Source organism: Pristis pectinata, chromosome 5 (assembly GCF_009764475.1).
Source record: "Pristis pectinata isolate sPriPec2 chromosome 5, sPriPec2.1.pri, whole genome shotgun sequence".
NCBI classification, from domain to species: domain Eukaryota; kingdom Metazoa; phylum Chordata; class Chondrichthyes; order Rhinopristiformes; family Pristidae; genus Pristis; species Pristis pectinata.
The window spans coordinates 2,611,000-2,632,380 of record NC_067409.1 but is presented as its reverse complement, the minus strand read 5'-3'; the positions used below and the strand labels follow the sequence as shown (position 1 = coordinate 2,632,380).

The 21,381-nt window shown below is 47.9% G+C and overlaps 1 protein-coding gene across 2 annotated transcripts in view; it reads right to left on the bottom strand.

Moving 5' to 3' along the window:
• Positions 1 to 10,530: 10,530 nt before the first annotated feature.
• The window catches only part of zftraf1 (zinc finger TRAF-type containing 1), a 130,231-nt gene continuing 119,380 nt past the window's right edge, over positions 10,531 to 21,381 (bottom strand). For both annotated transcript variants that reach the window (XM_052016816.1, XM_052016817.1), the window contains one exon: positions 10,531 to 10,922. In XM_052016816.1, coding sequence (XP_051872776.1) covers positions 10,531 to 10,922 — 392 coding nt within the window. The remainder of the gene's footprint in view (positions 10,923 to 21,381) is intronic.

Genomic DNA, 21,381 nt, shown 5'->3' with positions numbered 1-21,381 from the left:
GAAGGGATCAGTTAAGCATTAACCACTAGCTTATTTAGTTCGGCACAACATGGTGGGCCGAAGGGCCTGTTCCTGTGCTGTGAGACTTTGGATGTGAATCCAAAGGTTTTCTATGGGCAATGATAAAAGGGTAGTACATGGAGGAGTGGGCACATTAAGAAACAGAAATGGGAACTTGCACTTGGATGCTGAGGGCAGAGTTAGAAGTACTAAATGAATATTTTGTGCATTTGTCTCTGCTAGGGAAGGCAGTGTTTCCAAAGTAAAAATGCAGGCTGTGGCTTTGGATAAGTTAAAAATCAGTAGCATGGATGTATTAGAAAAGTCAGCTCACTCACCAGGATCAGACAGGATGCATCTTAGGATCTTGAGGAACCTACAAGCAGAAATTGCAGGGGCACTCACCACAATCCTTCAGTGTTCTTTGGATCTGGGAGTGATACCAGAAGATTGGAGAGTGGGGAGTTAGGATAAGCTCAGCAGACTGGTGTGTAGTTAAAGTGAACATGGGTCCCTCACGGACTGACGTAGAAGGAATTACTTGGGGACAATGAAGAAATGGCAGAAAAACTAACAAATATTTTGAGTCTGTCTTTACAGAAGATGCAGAAATCTTGTGGAAATGGTGGAGAACTGCTGCTCCAGGGTGACTAAACGCTGAAGTACATTTGCATTGAGAAATGAATGGGACGGAAAGGAGATACGTCGCCAGGACTCGATGACATGCATCCTGGGGTATTGACGGAGGTGGCGATGGAGACACCGGTTGTCAGCTTCCAAATTCCAATGATTTTAGAATGATTCGCACAGATCAGAAGATAGTAAATGCCATCAACCATTGAAGAGAGGGAGAGAGACTCGAGGGATCTGAGCCGTGTTGGCAAACTGGATCCAAAATTGGCTTTGGAGGCGGAGGGTAGTTGGTGGTGGAGGGTTGTTTCACTGACTGGAAGTGTGTAATCAGTGGTGTACTGCAGGAATTGGTGCTGGGACCTTTGGAATATATGTACATGACTGGGAGAGCGATAGAGGATTTTATCGTACAGGCATCAGATAGGCATTTCTGTGGCCACAAAAGAAGCCCTGAGTTGGTACGTTGCCTTCTTGGTGCTAGGGTCAACGACGTCTCAGAGTGGCTGCAGAAAGGGGAGGGTGAACAGTCAGAGGTCATGGTAGAGGTAGGTACCAGTGATGTATGTAGGAGAAGGGATGAGGTCCTGCAACACGTTCAGGGAGCTGGGTGTCCGTGTGAGGAGCAGGACCTCAAGGGTTGTAATCTCTGGATTTGCTTCCAGTGCTATGAGCTGGTGAGTACAGGAACTGAAGGGTGGGTGAGCCAAATGTGTGGCTGAAGGGATGGTGCAGGGGAATGGGCTCTGGGTTCCTGAATCATTGGGACAGTTTCTGGGGAAGGTGGGTCCTGTGTAAGTGGCACCTTTAACTAGAGTGGGACTTGCTGGGAAATTTGCTGGTGCTGTTGGGGAAGGTCTGAACTGAGTTGGCAGAGGAAGACAAGATCAGTAAGTTTTACAGATGACGCAGGGATTGGTGGGGTTGGTCACAGTGTGGAATGTAGTGTGAGGCTGCTGAGAGATATCGATGTGTTGTTGAAATGGGCTAAGAAATGGCAGAGTAGTCCAAGTTAGACTTTCAAAAGGCCTTCGACAAGGTGCAGCACAAGAGACTGATTAATAAGATGAGAGCTCATGGAATTACGGGTAGGATAACAGAATGGGTGGAGCATTGGCTGGTTGGCAGGAAGCAAAGGGTGGGAATAAAAGGATCCTGTTCTGGTTGGCTACCGGTTACCAGTGGTGTTCCGCAGGGGTCGGTGTTGGGGCCGCTTCTTTTTAATGGTTTTGTGGCTAAGTTTGCAGACAACACCAAGATAGGTGGAGGAGTAGGGAGTATTGAGGAGACAGGAAGGTTGCAGAGAGACCTAGATAGTTTAGGAGAATGGGCAAGGAAATGGCAGATGAGATTCAATGTTGAGAAATGTGCAGTCGTACACTTTGGAAACACAAATAAACGGGCAGATTATTATCTAGAAGGGGAGAAAATTCAAAGTACAGAAGTACAAAGGGACTTGGGTGTACTCATGCAGGATCCCTTAAAGGTTAACCACCAGGTCGGATCGGTGGTAAGGAAAGCGAATGCTATGTTGGCATTCATTTCGAGAGGTGTAGTGTATAAAAGTAAGGAAATGTTGATGAAGCTCTACGGGGCACTAGTGAGGCCTCATTTGGAATACTGTGCGCAGTTTTGGGCCCCATATCTTAGGAAGGATGTACTGATGTTGGAGAGGGTTCAGAGGAGATTTACGAGGATGATTCCCAGAATGAAAGGGCTTACGTATGATGAGCGTTTGTCGGCTCTTGGACTGTACTCACTGGAGTACAGAAGAATGAGAGGGGACCTCATAGAGACATTTAACATGTTGAAAGGACTGGACAGAGTAGATGTGGCTAGGCTGTTTCCCTTGGTGGGTGAGTCCAGGACCAGAGGGCACAATCTTAGAATTAGAGGGTACAGCTTTAAAACAGAGATGAGGAGGAATTTCTTTAGCCAGAGGATGGTGAATTTATGGAATTCTTTGCCACGTACAGCAGTGGAGGCCAGATCATTGGAGGCGTTTGAGACAGATATCTAATTAGTCAAGGTATCAAGGGATATGGGGATAAGGCCAGGAATTGGGGGTAGAATAGCTTTTTTTTGCTCATGGAGCAGACTCCCCCCCCCCCCCACCTCCCCCATTTCTCATTTCTCATTTTTCTTTTTCCCCTTTTCTTTGGAGCAGACTCGATGGGCTGAGTGGCCTACTTCTGCTCCCTTGTCTTGTGAAGTTTGAAATGATGCATTCTGGAGCACTAATGAGGCTAGGATATACACCATGAATGGTGAGGTCCTTGAGAGTATCGAGGGACCTTGGAGTACGTCCATAGACCCTTGAAGGTGGCAAAGCAGGTAGACATCATGGTTAGGAAGGCATATGGGATTCTGGCCTTCATTAACCAGGGTATTGAATACTAAAGTAGGGGGATTATGCACCAACTTTACAAAACCTTGGTCAGACCTCAGTTGTAGTAACTGTGTGTAGTTCTGGTCACCATGCTATAGGGAGGATGTAAGGGTGCGGAGGAGATTCACTGGGATGTTGCCTGGGATGGAGCAGTTCAGCTATGAGGAGAGACAGGAGAGGCTGGGTCTGCCTCCCTGGGTGGTTAAGAGGGGTTAGACTGCAGGAAACTTTTCCCCATATCAGAGGTAGATAAAACTAGAGGAAATAGAGTCATAAAGCAATACAGCACAGATACAGCCCCTTCGGCCCAACCAGTCCATGCCGGCCACGGTGCCCACCCAGCTAGTCCCGATTTCCTGCATTCAGCCCATATCCCTCCAAGCCCCGTCCCTCCATGTACCTATCCAAGTGCTTTTAAATGATGCTGTTGTACCTGCCTCACCCACCTCCTCTGGCAGCTCGTTCCACACACTCATCACCCTCTGCGTGAAAAAGTTGCCCCTCAGGTCCCTTTTAAATCTTTCCCCTCTCACCCTAAACCTATGCCCCCTAGTTTTGGACTCCCTACCCTGGGGAAAAGCCTGTTACCGTCCACTTTATCTGTGCCTCTCATAATTTTAAAAACTTCTATAAGGTTGCCCCTCATTCTCCTACGCTCCAAGGAAATAGGTTGATAATAAGGGGGAAGAGATTCTGAGGGGGACCTTCACCCAGAGAGTGGTGAGTACCTGGAACACACTGCCCGGGAGAGTGGTGGAAGCTGGGTCACTGACAACGTTTGAGAAATATCTAGTTGAACACTTGGGCGTAGAAGGCTGTGGACCGAATGCTGGGTGATGGAGTTAATCCAGAAAGGTGGCCACTAGTCAGCCTGGACAAGTTGGGCCAAATGGCCTGCTTCTGTGACTTGATGAGAATGTATTGGTTTTGGTTTATTGTTGTCACTTGTACCGAGGTACAGTGAAAAACTTGTCTTACAAACCGATCGTACAGGTCAATTCATTACACAGATGGTCTGATGAGTAAGTTTGCAGACAACTTGAAAATTGGTGTAGTCATTGTAGCAAAGAAGGTTGCCTGAGGATACATTGGGACACAGATTAGGTGGCAAGTTGAGCGGGGTGATGGCTGATGGAATTTAATCAAGACAAGTGTGGGGTAATGCAGTGATAAGTTAGATTCTGATAGACATATAGAGTAAATGTCAGGGATCTTAGGAGCATTGATGTACAGGAGTAACCTTGGGTGCAAGTCCATTGCTCACCGAAAGTATCAACACAGATGGATAGGGTGGTGAAGAAGGCATTCAGTATGCGTGCCTTCATAGGCTGAGCCATTGAGTACAAGAGCTGGGATATTATGTTGCAGCTGCACATAACAGATTAGACCCAGTTTGGGGCACCGTGTGCAGATCTGGTCACCACATGAGAGGAAGAATGCGACAGCAATGGAGAGAGTGCAGAAGAGATTCACCAGGATGTTGCCTGGAGTGGAGGGCTGGAGTTATAGGGAGAGAATGGATAGGCTGGGTTTGTTCTCACTGGAATGTAGGAGGCTGAGGTGTGACCTTATAGAGGTTTATAAAATTATGAGGGGTATAGATGGGGTAAGTAGTCTTTTCCCCAAGACAGGGGAGTCTGGAACGAGGGGATGGATAGAGGTATAAGGTGACGGGAGAAACTTAAAAGTGGTGATTATCTGGAATGAGCTGCCAGAAGGGGTGGTGGAGGCAGATATAACTACACTTAAAAGATATTTGGACAGGTACTTGGATAGGAAAGAGGTCGGGGGATATGGGCCTAATGCAGGCAAATGGGACCGGTGTAGATTGGCATCACGTCGTCATCGCCGAGGGCCTGTTTCTGTGCTGTACCATTCTATTTGTTGTACAATGAACAGAGAACTACAGCCTGACATCAACTGGAGGGCATAAATCCATACTATTATTTCTTGTCCCTTCTTAACAATTCCTTAATATTATTATTTATTATTCCTTAACATATGCTGAGTTCCCCCAGTGTCATAGAGTTTTTCATCTAGGTTCCAGCATCTGCAGTCCTTTGTTTCCCTTAATATTAGATGTGCAGGTAGGAAGGCAGATGGTACACTGCCCTTTTGTTGCAAGAGGAGTTGAGTATAAAAGTAGTGATATCTTTATATAGTAATTATATAGGGTCCTGCTGAGAGACCGCACCAGGATTATTGTGTACAGGTCCAATCTCTATAACAGAAGGCCCGATTGAGAGACTGCAGTGCAAGGTCACCAGGTTCATGCCTGGAATCAGGTGAAGTCTTTACTGGTTGGCGTTTAGAAGTTGCGAGGTAATTCCATTGAAGTGCACAAATTCTAATGGGGCGGGACTTGATAGATGCTTTCCCTGTGTTAGGGAGTCTGGATCCAGGGGTCAAAATAAGGAGCTGGCCACTCAGAACAGAGAAGAAATCTAGCCAACATTTTGGGAGAGCTCTTTCATCATTCAGAGGACCGTAAAATCTTCGGAATGCTATACCTGAGAGGGACGTCTGGGCCCGGTCAATAAGTATGTTCAAGACCAAGGTGGATAATTTCTTGAAACTTGAGAATCAAGGGTTTATGCAGAAAAACAGCACCAAGGTTAAAGATCAGCAACAGCATCATTGAATGGTGGAGCAGGTGTACGATGGGTTGAATGGCCTCCCTCTGCTTCTATTTCTAATGTTCAAATGTGGTTCATAGTGAAACTTTGACTGTTAGTCATTTGTGCAGAACACATTAAGCTGCCTCACTGCATCAATGGATCATAAATGCATGTTGTTATCATTTTCCTGTATTTAGTGATATCACTAATTTCACACCGTCCTACTCTGCCTTATCTGTAGTGTCTTGGTGACCCATCGCTCTGAGTGTGACATTGAGCTTCTCCCTACCGCCCCTGTGGCTCCTCCCACAGCTCTGCTTCGAAACAGGTTTTTGTTCCATTAAAGAACTGAAATGCAAAATTATGTCTCTTGTTTTTAGTTTGACTAAATATAACTTCCTGGTGGGTGACAGGTAGGGCTGAGACAGCTAACCTGAAGGCCTATTGGGGAAGAGTGAGGGGTGGAGAGGTCTCTTGACCTGCCAACTGGCAGAAGCAAGGTTTTCTGAATAGACTCTGAGATTCTATGAGAGAGAAAGCAGTCTCCTACTGGGGAGCTGCTGCTGTTTAAGTCCAGGCAGGGCTGAGAAGACCTTGGTGGTGAGGGACAAGGCACAGTGTTCATAGTAATCAGGAACCGATCTCCTGTCGCTTCTTTTAATCAGGGAAAAGCAATCCAAAAGTAAAAGTCACTGACCCTGAACTTACACTGCACATGGATTAAAAGCAGATAATTTGTTCAGACCCGGTGGGTACAGGCAACTTCATGGGTCCAGCTCAGGCACAGCAGAAACAGACACATTGACACACTCACTCCGTCTAGGCCAACCCTGCGGAGTGACTGGCTGTGCAGCAGGTGGGGCCTCGAACGAGGCCAACACTGGGCTCTATCGACCTCGGGACTGTGTCAGGAGACACTGCACTGCTCATGTTGTTGCTGATCCTCACAGACACTGAGCCAGGGTAAATGAAGTAATCGAGCCGGGTGAAGCGTTTCCATTTACTGACACTCACGCTGAGATGAGCAACTGAACGTGTTCCAAGGGCAGGCTCTCTTGGCAGTGAGCCCCAGATACCAGCCAACAGTCAGAGCAGGGCCTGGGTGCCTCAGCTGGAAAAACCTCTACAGAGAGGTAGAGGTGGTTTTACCCAGAGAGTGGTTGGTGCATGGAATGCACTGCCTGGGGTGGTGGTGGAGGCAGGTACATTGATCAAGTTCAAGAGATTGTTAGATAAGCATATGGAGGAATTTAAAATAGAGGGCTATGTGGGAAGAAGGGGTTAGATAGTCTTAGGCGCGGTTTAAAGGTCGGCACAACATGGTGGACCGAAGGGCCTGTATTGTGCTGTACTGTTATTGTTCTTAAGATAATGAAGTAATTTATAACTAGATATTTATTGTATCTGAAGGTCTGCCACAATGCCATCCCACCATGGGCAGGTTGTCCTCCTGTTGAAGGTTGTGAAAATGTTTATAGTTTTCCAAACACCCACCCGCTCTCCCAGCTCCCAAAAGGTCTGTGGTAATCTTTAGCGCACAGCACCCAGCATCATCCTCTGATCCTTGGTGACCTCCCACTATGTACACAGGACTGACCACCAGGTGGGGTTTAAGCAGCAAATCCTCCCACTGTGTGGAATAGCAGGGCTTTAGGTGGGACGGCCATCTGTTCTCCCTGACAGAGACCAACAACCTTCCTGCCTGAATCTGTGCTGCCAGCAGGTATTTAATAAGAACCGGGTCCTAGGTTGCACTTGGACTATTGCGTACAGTTCTGGTCACCTCATTACAAGGAAGGGTGTGGAGGCTGTGGAGAGGGTGCAGAAGAGGTTTACCAGGATGCTGCCTGGATTAGAGGGTATGTGCAATAAAGTGAGGTTGGACAAACTTGGGTTGTTTTCTCTGGAGCGGTGGAGGCTGAGGGCAGACCTGATGGAAGTTTATAAAATTATGGGAGGCACAGACAGAGTAGACAGCCAGAATTGTTTTCCCAGGGTAGAAATGATGAATACTACAGGGCTTAGCCTAAGGTGAGAGGGGGAATGTCTAGAGGGGATGTGCAGAGAAAGTTTTTTATGCAGAGAGTGGTGGGTGCCTGGAACGTGCTGCCGGGGGGTGGTGGTGGAAGCAGATTCGATAGTAGCGTTTAAGAGGCTGTTAGACACATGAATGTGCAGGGAGTGGAGGGATCAGTTTAATTTGGCATCGTATTTGGCACAGACATGGTGGGCTGAAGGGCCTGTCCTGTGCTGTTCTGTTCTATGCCCTTCTTTAGAAGGATGACAGACTGGCACAGTCTCCATGAACTTGACTAATTGTAAAATGCCCCTACTCTGTGACCCCATAACTCAGTTTCCCTCAAGTGTTTGCTGCCCCTTTCTCTTCATGTTTGGGGTGTGTTGAGGATTAGTGGGATGTGGTCTGTCAGATGCTGAGCACAGGTTCAGTAATAAAAATAAGGTGCAATGCTGTCAGACCAAACATGCAGAAAATCAGGAGCACAAACTGCACCCTTGCACACTTTTCATGGTGACCAAATGCAGGCTGAGTGACTTATACACCAGTGCGAATTATAATCTAGATTTTATGGTATTTGAACTATACAATACAAGTGGGTACAGAAAATAAGTGGTAAGAACCAACAATATCATTTTGGTACCAGACAAGACCCCAAAGCCTTCAGTCACATTTGCTTCTCTAACCATTCAGAGTTCCAGTTCATTCAGCAGGTCATGGGTTAAAGGGGCCAGTTAAAACCATTTGTTGTGCAACTGTACACAGTTCTAGTCTGGCCGGCAGGATGTGGGAGGGTTAAAGTGCTAGTCACAACAGCAGTTGCGATAATCGTATGGAGGAACCATCCAATCAGCAGGGTGACGAATCCTTACTGTACAGAGCCACTAATTATTCAGGATATGGAGCATTGCCACAGTAACTGTACAGTCACTCCCTGTGTAACCAGAGAGTCACCAGTAAGGACACACGATGTAATAATGGATCCAGGGTCAGGGCACCTTCCTGTGTAACTGTCCAGAATCACCATGTATTAAGGGCTCAGCTCCTGTAGTAACAATGCCGAATCATTATGCATTCAGGGTAAAGTTACTCTTGCTATAACTGTACAGAATTGGAGGTGGTGTTAAAAAAGTTTTATGATTGAGAAGTAACAGCTATCAAGGAAAGCTGAACAGATTAAAGCTCTTTCCTCTGGAAAAGAGACAGTTAAAAGGTGACCTAATCACGGTCATCAAGATTAGGAAAGGGGGTTTCACAAGGCGTACATAGGGCAAGTATCTCCACCAGAGGGGAGGCCAGTACAAGGCGACGTAAATATAAGACACCCGCCTATAAATCGAGGGGAATCGCAAAGTGACATCTTCCCACAGAGAGAGGTGACAATGTGGAATTCCTTCCCAAAGGGAGGGGTGAGGAGAGCAGGGCATGTGGGGTGATGGGGAAACTGGGTAAGACCCTCAGGAACAGAAAGTTCTATTCGGGGATGAGATGACGAGAGGTGGGCAGAGGCTTGCATGGGGCAAACAGCACGCTGTGTGCTGTAGATGCAATGTATTCGGCATAAGAGATGTTCGCCTGTACGTTTATGATGTAACCGTGCAGAGCTGCTGACTATCCAGGGTGAAGGTCGTTTGCTGTGTAACTGTCTGGAGTTGCTGCTTATTCAGAGGGAGGTAATGGGAGCTTAGTCCCTGTGGTGTGATCTCAATGCTAGCAGCTGCTGCATGTTTGATCTGTGGGGGCTGCACTGTAGCGGTGGAACTGGGGAAGGGGTCAACCCTGCTGGTCATCAGGAGTACTCTGTCGGTCTACATTATCACCATAATGGCGTGGGCCAAGCCATACCATTAAGGACAGTTCTGAGTGATTGAGACAGGGTGCACAGGAAGGAATTATCTTCCAATAACCAGGGATTTAAGGTAATATATAAAAGGATTAAATGGATGATGAGGAAAAGCTTTTTTCACCCAGAGGGTGTTGAAGGTCTGGAACTCGCTGTCGGAAGGGTGGTGGAGGCAGAAAACCTCATCACGATTAAACAGTACCTTCTACAGTGCCGGGTTCTGAGAGCTGGAAGTGGGATTCAGCTGTATGGTTACTTACTGCCAGCGTGGGCATGAGGGGACAAATGGCTTCTTTCTGTGCTGCAAGTTTCTAGGATTCCCAGGGTAGCTGGGTGACTCCTGAGTCTGAGTGTGCTGCTTCCCCATCCGTCCCACACCACAAGGACACAGCCCGCAGTGTCTGGCACCCGTCAGTCTCGGTCGCTCGCTCTCAGATACATGGGGCTGGTCTGCCCAAAGCGAGTTGAATGGTCACCATCAGAGGAGTCTCTGCTGTGGACAGCCCCGGTGCTGTGACAGACACAGGAAGCAGGAGGGGAGGGGATGTGAAGGAGAACAGGAGTGTTGCAGGGGAGTGAGAACTGCCTGCGGTGACTATTTCAGAAAACAAATAGCCAGTCGGGCACAAGAGTGCAAGGCATGGCAGTGGGCTGTCAGTCCAGTGTGTAACGCGTGCACAGCTTGTTTCTGGACTACAGGCTCAGTACACAGGCAGATTCTGACCACGCGTCACTGCTTAAATGATTCCAGTAGCAGCTACTCAATTCAGACACTGTTTCCTCCCCCTACCACTACAACCGTTGTATGCAAGGCTTCTGAACAAACCCAGTAACTGTCTCAGTCTTGGGTAGTTAACGACCACATGCAGTGAGTAGATATTCGGTTTCTTGGGGTTTGTAAGTCCCTTTTTGAAGGATTCTTCTTATGTTTGAACTACTGACTGGTGTCGGCTGGCCTTTTCGAGGTACTATGGTTCAATGGTGCCCACTCTGTTCTGTTGTCTCCCTCCCGCCCCCCCAACCCCCACCGCCCTTACTTCTGTATCTGAAATATAAAGAGCCTCAGGTTAATGTTTTTGGCCGCGAGCAGTTTGTTGCATTCGACTGAGTCTATGATAGGCAGCGGCAAGTAGTCTGTTTCATTGCTCTCGTTGGTGAAAGCGAAGTGGTAGATGACCGGGTTAATTTTGACATCGTCGTAGGGACCTTTCAGGAGGAGGAAGGAGCACTCCATCGGAGAGTTGACCTTGCTCTTCAGGATGAGCTGGAATGAGAGGGTGCGCTTGCAGGACAGGTTGGGGTTGCGTTCCGAGTCGTTGACGCGTGCCTTCAGCACCCACGTTTGGTTGAGCACGGTGAAGCGGGGCGTCTCGTAGTACAGTCTGGTGATGAAGTCGTCCGTTCGGTAGGGCCTGAACTGGACTTCTGCCGAGGGATGGAGCAAGGAGAGAAACAAATGACAGGATGTAAATCACTCAACCCCTGTCCCTCCAGAGCACCCGCACAAAACAATGGGACAACTTGTTCACACATTCCACCGGACGTGGCTCTTGACTGACACACCCATCTGCGACCAGACGAGTTACTGGGAAGTGGGAAGCTTTTTATAATATTCTTCCTTTATTACCAACCATTCTTTCCTCGACTAAGTGATGGTGTCGCAGACAGACCGGGGAGGGTGGGGTAGGTGTTAAGGACCCTCTCTTGTGCCTTGGTGTCAAGGTTAAAGACTGGCTCACATGAGGGTAGAGAGCAGAAGGTGGGTGTGAAGGGTGACAGGAGAGAGAGTGACCAACGCCAGGGAAGGGTGCTGATGTGGGGATGGTGCGGAGTTATGGATCCCAAGGAGGACAGGGTGGGTTACAATCACGTCCCAGTCTCAGGGAGAATGAATGGGGAGGAAAGGGGGTATAACAGGCAGCTAGGTGTTCACCTCAAGGCTAATTACACAGGATGGTTTGTGGGATGTTTTGTTCAGATCAACAACCACTGATTTTTACACCTGGACCAAGCCCTCAGTGTGTGGGGAGGTGCCAGTACTGAGCATGCAGCTATAATCTGTATGAACAGAATGTAGTCAATGGTTAAGCTGAATGTGGACAAGTCCCTGTACTGATTGACAAACCTGCTCCCACCCAGGCAATGAGAAGCCCCTGGAAAATGGACTACCTTCCCTATTTTGGGATCCCTCTCTCAGCAGAGGCTGGCTGATGCCGAAATTCACCATCGCTTCCTGTGCACTGAAACAGCCTTCAGCTGTCTGAAGATTGTTTGAGACAAGACCTCAAAGCCTGGCCCGACCTCATGGTTTACTGGGCAGCACAGATCTCTGCTTCCTGTGTGGGCTGAAGAGGTAGCCCAACTATCTCTGCAAAAGCCTGGCAGGATAGGTGAACCATGAGACCACAGGAACAGGAGTTGGGCCATTTGGTCCTTCGAGCTTCCTTGCCAGTCAGTGAGATCTTGGCCGATCCAACTTTTCTCATCCAGTGCTCAACCTCTGCACAGAACGTGTGATCTTTAAGCATTCTGCCTTCAAAGGTTTTTGAACAAAGAATTCTAGAAACTCACAACTCTTTGAGGGAAAAAATTCTACCTCATCTCAGTCCTAATTCCAGACCCTTAATTCTGAAACAGCACACCATACTCTAGTGCCCTGTACAGTTGCAGTAAGATGCACCTAGTTTTATGTTCCAACAAACAATCTGCCAGAGGAACTCAGCGGGCTGAGACCTGAAGCATCAACAATTCCTTTCCCCCCACAGATGCTGCTGGACCCGCTGAGTTCCTGCAGCAGATTGTTGGTTGCTCCAGATTCCAGCAGCTGCCATCTCTGTGTCTTACCTTTATGCTCCAACCCTCTTGAGACAAGACCCAGCATTCCATGATGGAGATGCCAGAGACTGCAGATGCTGGAACCTGGAGCAACACACAAGATGCTGGAGGAACTCAGCGGGTCAGGCAGCATCTGTGGAGGGAGATGGACAATTAACGTTTCAGGTTGAGACCAAAGGAAAGATATCCAGATGAAGGGTCTCGACCCGAAATGTCAACTGTCCATTTCCCTCCAGAGGTGCTGCCTATGATTAGCCTTCCTGATTACCTGCTTTCTGTGTTCCATGAATGAGAATCCCACACCCCTCTGTGCTGAAGCTTTCTCTATTTAACTAATAAGCTATTCTATTCTCTTTCCAAACTGAGAATTTTCCCAAATTATATTCCATTTGCCAATATTTTGACCACTGACAAACCCATCAACATCTCCCTGCGAGCTGATTCTTTCTTCCTCACAGCTCGCCTTTCCACCCACCTTTGTACCATCCACAACCCTGACTACAGTACATCTGGTTCCTCCTTCCAGGCTGTGTACAATGTAGACAGCTGCAGGCCCCGCACTGATCTCCATGGCATCTCCTTGGTCACAGGCTGCCAACCCCAAAGTGACCCCCTAATCCCTGTTCACTGCTTCCTGCTCATTAGCCAATCCTCTCTCCATGCCCGTAGAGTCACAGAGCACAGAGTCAGGAAGTTATGCTGCAGCTTTATAAAACTTTAGTTAGACTGCATCTGGAGTATTGCATTCAGTTCTGGTCGCTCCATTATAGGAAGGATGTCGAGGCTTTGGAGAGGGTGCAGAGGAGGTTTACCAGGATGCTGCCCTGATTAGAAGGCATGTGCTATCAGGAGAGGCTGGACAAACTTGGGCTCTTTTCTCTGGAGCGGCAGAGGCTGAGGGGAGATCTGATAGAGGTTGAAAAGATTATGAGAGGCATAGATAAGAGTAGACAGCCGGTATCTTTCCCCCATGGTTGAAACGTCTAATACCAGAGGACAAGCATTTAAGATGAGGAGATAAAGTTCAAAGCAGATATGCAGGGCAAGTTTTGTTTTACACAGAGTGGGGGTGCCTGGAATGTGCTGCCAGGGGTGGTGGTGGAGGCAGATACGATAGGGGTGTTCAAGCAGCTCTTAGATGGCACATGGATGTGAAGGAAATGGTAGGACATGGACATTGTGTAGGCAGAAGGGATTAGTTTAGCTGGGCATTTTATTACTGATGTAATTGGTTCAGCACAACATTGTGGGCTGAAGGGCCTGTTCCTGTGCTGTACTGTTCTATGTTCTAATACAGCACAGATACAGGCCCTTCAGCCCAACCAGTCCATGCCGACCACGGTGCCCACCCAGCTAGTCCCAATTTCCTGCGTTCAGCCCATATCCCTCCAAGCCCTGCCCCCCCCCCCATGTACCTATCCAAGTGCTTCTTAAATGATATTGTTGTACCTGCCTCACCCACTTCCTCTGGCAGCTCGTTCCACACACTCACCACCCTCTGTGTGAAAAGTTACCCCTCAGGTCCCTTTTAAACCTTTCCCCTCTCACCCTAAACCTATGCCCCCTAGTTGTGGACTCCCCTACCCTGGGGAAAAGACTGTTACCGTCCACCTTATCTGTGCCCCTCCTGATTTTGTAAACCTCTATAAGGTCGCCCCTCATTCTCCTACACTCCAGGAATAAAGACCCAGCCTGGCCAACCTCTCCCTATAACTCCGGCCCTCGAGTCCTGGCAACGTCCTTGTAAATCTTCTCTGCACTCTTTCCGGTTTAGCCATGTCTTTCCTATAACTGGGTGACCAAAGTGTCCACAGTGCTCCAGGTGCAGCCTCACCAACAACTTATACAACTACAACATAATGTACCAACTCCTACACTCAATGCCCAGACTGATGAAGGCCAGCGTGCTAGATCCCTTTTTCACCACCGTCTCCCTGTGATGCAGTTTTCAATGAACTATGTACTCCTAGGTCCCTCTGTTCCATTACACTCCCTAGTCCCCTACCTTTCACAGTACAAGTCCTACGCTGGCTTAACTTTCCAAAATGCATCACCTCACATTTATCTGCATTGAAACCCATTTGCCACTCCTCAGCCCACTTCCCTAACTGATCAAGATCCCCCTGTAATCTACGATAACCTTCTTCACTATCAACATCACCTGCTAATTTCATGTCATCTGCCCATGTAGTACTTCCTATATCATGAAATCTTCTGAAGTAGCCTCTCGTGTTACATTTGAATATCCAAATATATTACATCTACTGGTTGCCCTCGATCTACTCTGGCCGAACCTTCCTCCAAGAACTCAGACATGATTTCATGGAGCCTGCTGACTCTGTCTGATCAGATTCTGAGTTTCCAAATGTTCTGCTCATACTTCAGCCTAATACCCCAACAGTTTTCCAACAATGGCTGATAGACTAATGGCCTATATTTATTGCCTTTTGTCACCCACCCTTTTGAATAAGGAGATCACACTGGGAGTTTTCCAACCCCCTGGTGCTTCTCCAGAATGTAAGGAGTTTTGGAAAATTACAACCAACGTCTCTGTAGCCACTTCTTTTAGGATTTGAGGATGCAAACCATCTGGGCCAGGTCTCCATCCCATGAGCTTGCCTGTTCCCCCAGCGACAGTGATGGAATTTAATTCCTCCCCAACATTATTCAGTGTTAATGGGATGTTTGCAGTGTCTTCTACAGTAAAGACTGACACAAAACATCTGTTTAATTTCTCTGCCATTTCCGTTCTCTCCTTAAATGTTTCCCCAGCTGCGGGGGAGCCAAGATTCATTCTAACTCCCGGCCCTTTTATATTCCTAAAGAAGCTTTCATTGTTTTCACAGTCCCCACAAGTATGGTTTATCCCGCACCATAGTTTTGTGAGAGGGGGAAAGTTTAAAGGGGATGTGTGGGGCAAGTTTTTCTTTTACACAGAGAGTGGTGGGTGCCTGGAACATGCTGCCAGGGGTGCTAGTGGAAGCAGACACAACAGTAGTGTTTTATAGGCATTTAGACAGACCGATGAACAGACAGGGAATGGAGGGATATAGACCGTGTGCAGGTAGATGGGATTAGTTTAGATTGGTATGGCTGGCGCAGACATGGTGGGCCGAAGGGCCTGTTCCTGTGCTGTACTGATTAGCTTTAGTCTTCCTTTGCTGGATTCTGAAGTCTATCCTGATTTTGAGGCTTACCACCAAGGTTTGCCTCCTTGATTTCTCCAACACAACGCCCCTCCAGTAGCTCCTTGGTTATTCCTTCCCTGAGAATATTTCCTCCTCATTGGGATATATTTCTGCTGGAAGATCATGAATTATCTCCTTAAATGTCTGCCCTGTGCTGTGGGGTAAAGTTTCCTCTATCTATGCCCCTCAGAATGTTTTATACCTCTATCAGGTCCCTCCTCAGTCTCCTCTACTCCACAATAAACAAACCCAGCCTTTCAAATCTGTCTTCATAACAGCAATGTTCCATTCCACACACATCCTGGGGAATCTCCTCTGCACCCTGTCCGGTACAATCACGTCCTTCCTATACTGTGGTGACCCGAACTGTACACATTACTCCAGGTGTGGCCTAACCAATGGTTTATAAAGTTGTACCATAACCTCGCTGGCCTTGTATCCTCGGCTAATGAAGGCAAGGGTCCCTCTTCACCGTCTTGTTCACCCGTGCTGCCACATTCCGGAATCCTTGGACTTGTCCCTCTGTTCCTCAATACTCCCTGTGGACCCACCATTCACCATGTATACCCAAAGCACCAGTTCTCCTAAAATGCATCACCCCACACTTCTCAGCATTAAATTCCATCTGCTATTGCTCCATGCATCTTGCTAACTGATCAGGATTACTCTGTAGCCCACACCCATGTTCCTCACTATCAACACCACCACTAGTTATTGTGTCATCTGCAAACTAACACACAGTGAAATGCATCTTTTGTGTAGACTGTTCTGGGGGCAGCCCGCAAGTGTCGCCACGCTTCCGGCGCCAACATAGCATGCCCACAACTTCCTAACCCGTACGTCTTTGGAATGTGGGAGGAAACCGGAGCACCCGGAGGAAATCCATGCAGACACGGGGAGAACGTACAAACTCCTCACAGACAGTGGCGGGAATTGAACCCTGGCCACTGGCACGTAATAACGTTATGCTAACCACCATACTACTGTGCCTGCCTACTGGTCACAGTTTCCAATCACAACACAACCCTCCATCATCACCCTCTGCCTCCTGTAACCAAGCCAGATTTGAATCCAAGTTGCCAACTTGCCCTGGTTCCAAAGGGCCCTACCCTTCTGGATCAGACTTTCCCGAAGTCCATGTAGACGACATCAACTGCACTGCCCTCATCAACATATTGTCTTACTTCTTTGAAAAATGAATTGGCCGGACAGGATCTCCCCCTAACAAAGCCACGCTTTGATGAACCTCTGCTCTTCCAAAAGAGCAGTTGGAACAGCTCCCCGGAGGAGGAGCAGAGCTGGGACATTTCTTTTAGAAGCAGGCTAAGGAGCAATTCTGATTGGCTAATTGTGAGGCACACCAGCGAATACAAAGGAGGCAACCTCTAGTGGAGTGGCCATTTTGGAGCAGCTGTGTGTGAGGGTAAGTGCTGAGGTTTCAGTGAGATAGAGCAGAGGTCCAGGTGAGGACTGGTAAGGTCTCTTTAATTTTTTTTTACACTTTGTGAAGTTGAGATGGCAGTTAGGGCAGTGGTATGCTCCTCCTGCAGGATGTGGGAGATCAGGGAAGCTTCCAGTGTCCCTGAGGACTACACCTGTGGAAGTGTGTCCAGCTGCAGCTCCCAGCTGACCATGTTAAGGAACTGGAGCTGGACAGATGCACTCAGGATCATCTGGGATGCTGAGAACATCACAGATAAGAGGTTTAGTGAGGCGATCACCCCTAAGGCACAGGTAGCTCGGTGACCACCAGGAAAGGCAAGGAGTAGGCAGCCGGTGCAGGGTTCCCCAGTGGCCATTCCCCTCAGCAATAGGTATACTGCTTTGGATACTGTTGAGGGGGATGACCTTTCAGTCTGTGGCACTGACTGGCTCTGAGGCTCGTTGGGAAAGGGTGCAGTCTGACAGAGCGATAGTGACAGGAGACTTTAGTTAGGGGGACAGACAGGACATTCTGTGGCTGCAGATGAGACTCCAGGATGGTGTGTTGCTTCTCTGGTGCCAGGGTCAAGGATGTCTCTGAACAGTTGCAGAATCTTCTCAAGGGGGAGGGTGAGCAGCCAGAGGTCACTGTGTGTGTTGCTACAAATGGCACAGGTAGAAAAAGGGATGAAGTCCTGTGGAGTGAGTAGAGGGAGTTAGTAATGAAGTTAAAAAGCAGAACCTTGAGGGTAGTGACCTCTGGATTACTCCCAGTGCCATGTGCTAGCGAGGGCAGGAATAGAAAGGTAGGCCAGATAAATGTGTGGCTGAGGAGCTAGTGCAGGGATTCAGGTTCTTGGATCACTGGGATTTCCTTTGGGGCAGAGGTGACCTGTACAAGAGGGATGCCTTGCACTTTAATTGGAAGGGGACCAATATCAGGAGGGAGATTTGCTAGTGCTACTTGGGAGGCTTTACAATACATTGGCAGGGGGCTGGGACCCTCGGCAGTAGAGAGACTGATGAGAAGTCGTGGGAAAATACTGTACCCAATGAAAGCAAGTTTAGTCGTCAGGACAGCCTGGAGCACAGTAAAGGGAGAGGAAAGTTTGTTGATGTAAACTGTGTTTACTGTGAGTAAAGCGGATGAACTCAGGGTGTGGATTGGCTCTGGGGACTGGGATATCATCGCCATAACAGAACCATGGCTGAGGGAAGGACAGGACTGGCAGCTCAGTGTTCCAGGATACAGACACTACGGGCATGACAGAGGTACAGTAAGAGGAGGGGAAGTTGTCATCTTGATGGAGGAGGACATAACAACAGTCATTATAGAGGATATTCTTGGGGGATCATTGAGTGAGGCCATGTGGGTAGAACTTAGAAACAAGAAGGGGATCATCACTTTGGAACTGTATTATAGGCCCTGCAATAGTCAGTGGGAGTTAGAGGAGCAGATGTGTAGACTGCAGATAGTTGTAAGTATAATATTAGTATTAGTATATATTAGTCGAGATCTTAACTTCCCTAACATTGACTAGGCCACCAATATTGCAAGGGGCTTGGACCAGGTAGGATTTGTTAGATGTGTCTAAGGAAGTTTCCTCAGTCAATATATAGTGGGCCCTACTAGAGAGGGTGCAACACCAGACCTCCTCCTGGGGAATAAGGTAGGGCAAGTGACAGAAGTGATAGGATTGGTCCACAGGTTGTCCTAAACTGGGGCAGGACCAATTTTGATGGCATTAGGGAGGATCTCGCAGAGGTCAATTGGATGAGACTGTTTGCTGGTAAATGGGAGGGCTTTAAAAGTGTGACATCAAAAGTGCAGGGGCAGCATGTTCCTACCAGGGCGAAGGGCAAGGCTGGCAAGTTTAGGGAATCCTGGTTGATGAGATATATTGGGGGTATGGCCAGGAAAAATAAGGATGCATATATTGGAATTGGGCAATCAGCAACAAGTGAACCCCTCTGATTATAAAAAAAGTGTAGGAGTACACAGGAGGGAAACGAGGGTATGAGATGGATCTGCAGGCAAAGTTGAAGAAAATCCCAAGAGATTCTATAGGTATACTAATAGTAAAAGTGGCTAGGGAGAGAATAGGTCCCCTTAAAGATCAGCATGGCTGTCTGCGTGTGAAGACACAGGAGATGCGGGAGATTTTTAATGAATATTTCTCGGCCACCTTCACCACCCTGTCTACCCATGACACCACTTTGAGGGAACCATGTACTTGTACTCCAAGGTCCCTCTGTTGTACAACACTGCCCAGGGCCCTGCCGTTCACTGTGAAAGTCCTACCTGGATTTGACTTTCCAAAATGCAACACCTCACACCTTGCCTGTATTAAATTCCACTTGCCATTTCTTGGCCCACTTACTCAGCTGTTGAAGATCCCTCTGTAATTTTTGATACCCTCCACTGTCTACTAAACCACCTGTCATCTGCAAACTTACTAACCATGCTCTGTACATTCTTATCCAAATCTTTGATATAGATAACAAACAAAAATGGGCCCAGCACCAACCCCTGAGACACACCACTGGTCACCGGCCTCCAGTCCGAGAAACAACCTCCCACCATCACCCTTTGCTTCCACCATCGAGCCAGTTGTGTATCTGATTAGCCAGCTCTCCCTGGATTCCATGCTATCCAACCCCCAAGAACCTCAAAGGCCTTGTCCATGTAGACCATGTCTACTGCCTTGTCCTCATTGACCTTCTTGGTCACATCATTTAAAAACTCAGTCAAGTTCGTAAGACATGATCTTGTCCCTCAGAATCTTCTCCAGTAACTTACCTACCACAGATATAAGACTTGCTGGTCTATAGTTCCCAGGTTTTTCTTTGCAGCCCTTAAATAAAGGCACAACATTTGCTAGCCTCCAGTCTACCAGCACCTCACCAGAGGCTAACGATGATGCAAATATCTCAGCCAGAGTTTCCACAATTTCTTCTTTGGCCTCCCACAGTGTTCTTGAATATACCTGGTCAGGCCCTGGAGATTTGTCTACCTTCATACATTTTAAGACATCAGCACCTCCTCTACTGAAATGCAGACTATCCCCAAGACCTCCCCATTTCCTTTTCCAAGTTCTGAAGTCCTCATGTCTTTATCCACAGTAGAAAGAGAGGAGGAATATTCATTAGTGACCTCGCCCATCTCCTGCAGCTCCACACAGATGTCCACTTTGGTCTTTGAGGGGCTCTATTCTCTCCCTCGTTACTCTTTTTCCCTTAATATACTTAAAATCTCTTTGCGATGTCCTTAATATTCTCTGCCAAAGCTATCTCATGCCCCCTTTTTGCCCTCCTGATTTCCTCCTTGAGTACACTCTTGCATCCCTTATACTTCTCCAGGGATTCATTTGATTGCAGCTGCCTGTACCTGAGCCATGCATCCTTCTTCCTGGCCAGGGCCTCAATAGCTCTCATCATCCAGGATTCCCTACACCTGCCGGCCTTGCCCTTCACTCTAACAGGAACATGCAGACCTGAGCTCTCACCATCTCACCTTTAAAAGCCTCCCACTTGCCAGAAGTCCCTTTGCCTGCAAATAACTGACTCCAATCAACCTTTTATAACTAATTGAACTATGATCCCTGGTCCCAAAGTGCTCCCCCATTAACACCTCGGTCACGGCAGGCACGGTAGTGTAGTGGTTAGCATAATTCTTTACAGCGCCAGCGACCCGGGTTAAATTCCGGCCACTGTCTGTAAGGAGTTTGTACGTTCTCCCCGTGTCTGCGTGGGTTTCCTCCAGGTGCTCCGGTTTCCTCCCACATTCCAAAGACGTACGGGTTAGGAAGTTGTGGGCATGCTATGTTGGCGCCGGAAGTGTGGTGACACTTGTGGGCTGCCCCCAGAACACTCTACACAAAGATGCATTTCACTGTGTGTTTTGATGTACATGTGACTAATAAAGATATCTTATCTTGTCCTGCCCTATTTCCCAAGAGCAGGTCAAACTCTGCCCTCTCCTAAGTATGGCCCTCCATGTATTGCCTGAGGAAACTTTCCGGGACACACTTAACAAACTCCACCCCATCTAAGCCTTTAACAGTACGGCAGTCTCAGTCTATGTTTGGAAAGTTAAAATCCCCTACTATAACAACCCTATTGTTCTTGCAACTCTCCACAATCTCCCTGCACATTTGTTCTTCTAACTCCTGTTGACCACTTGGGAGTCTATAGTACAATCCCAACAATGTGATCGTCCCCTTCTTATTTCTCAGCTCCACCCAGAAAGCCTCACTGGATGTTCCTTCAATAATTTTGTCTCTGACTACTGCCGTGATATTCCCCTTAATCAAAAATACAGCTCCCCCTCTCCTTCCTCTGCCTATATCCTGCTTAAAGCACCTGTACCCCGGAACATTTAGCTGCCAGTCCTGTCCTTCCTTTAACCATGTTTCTGTAATGGCTATAATATCCCCATC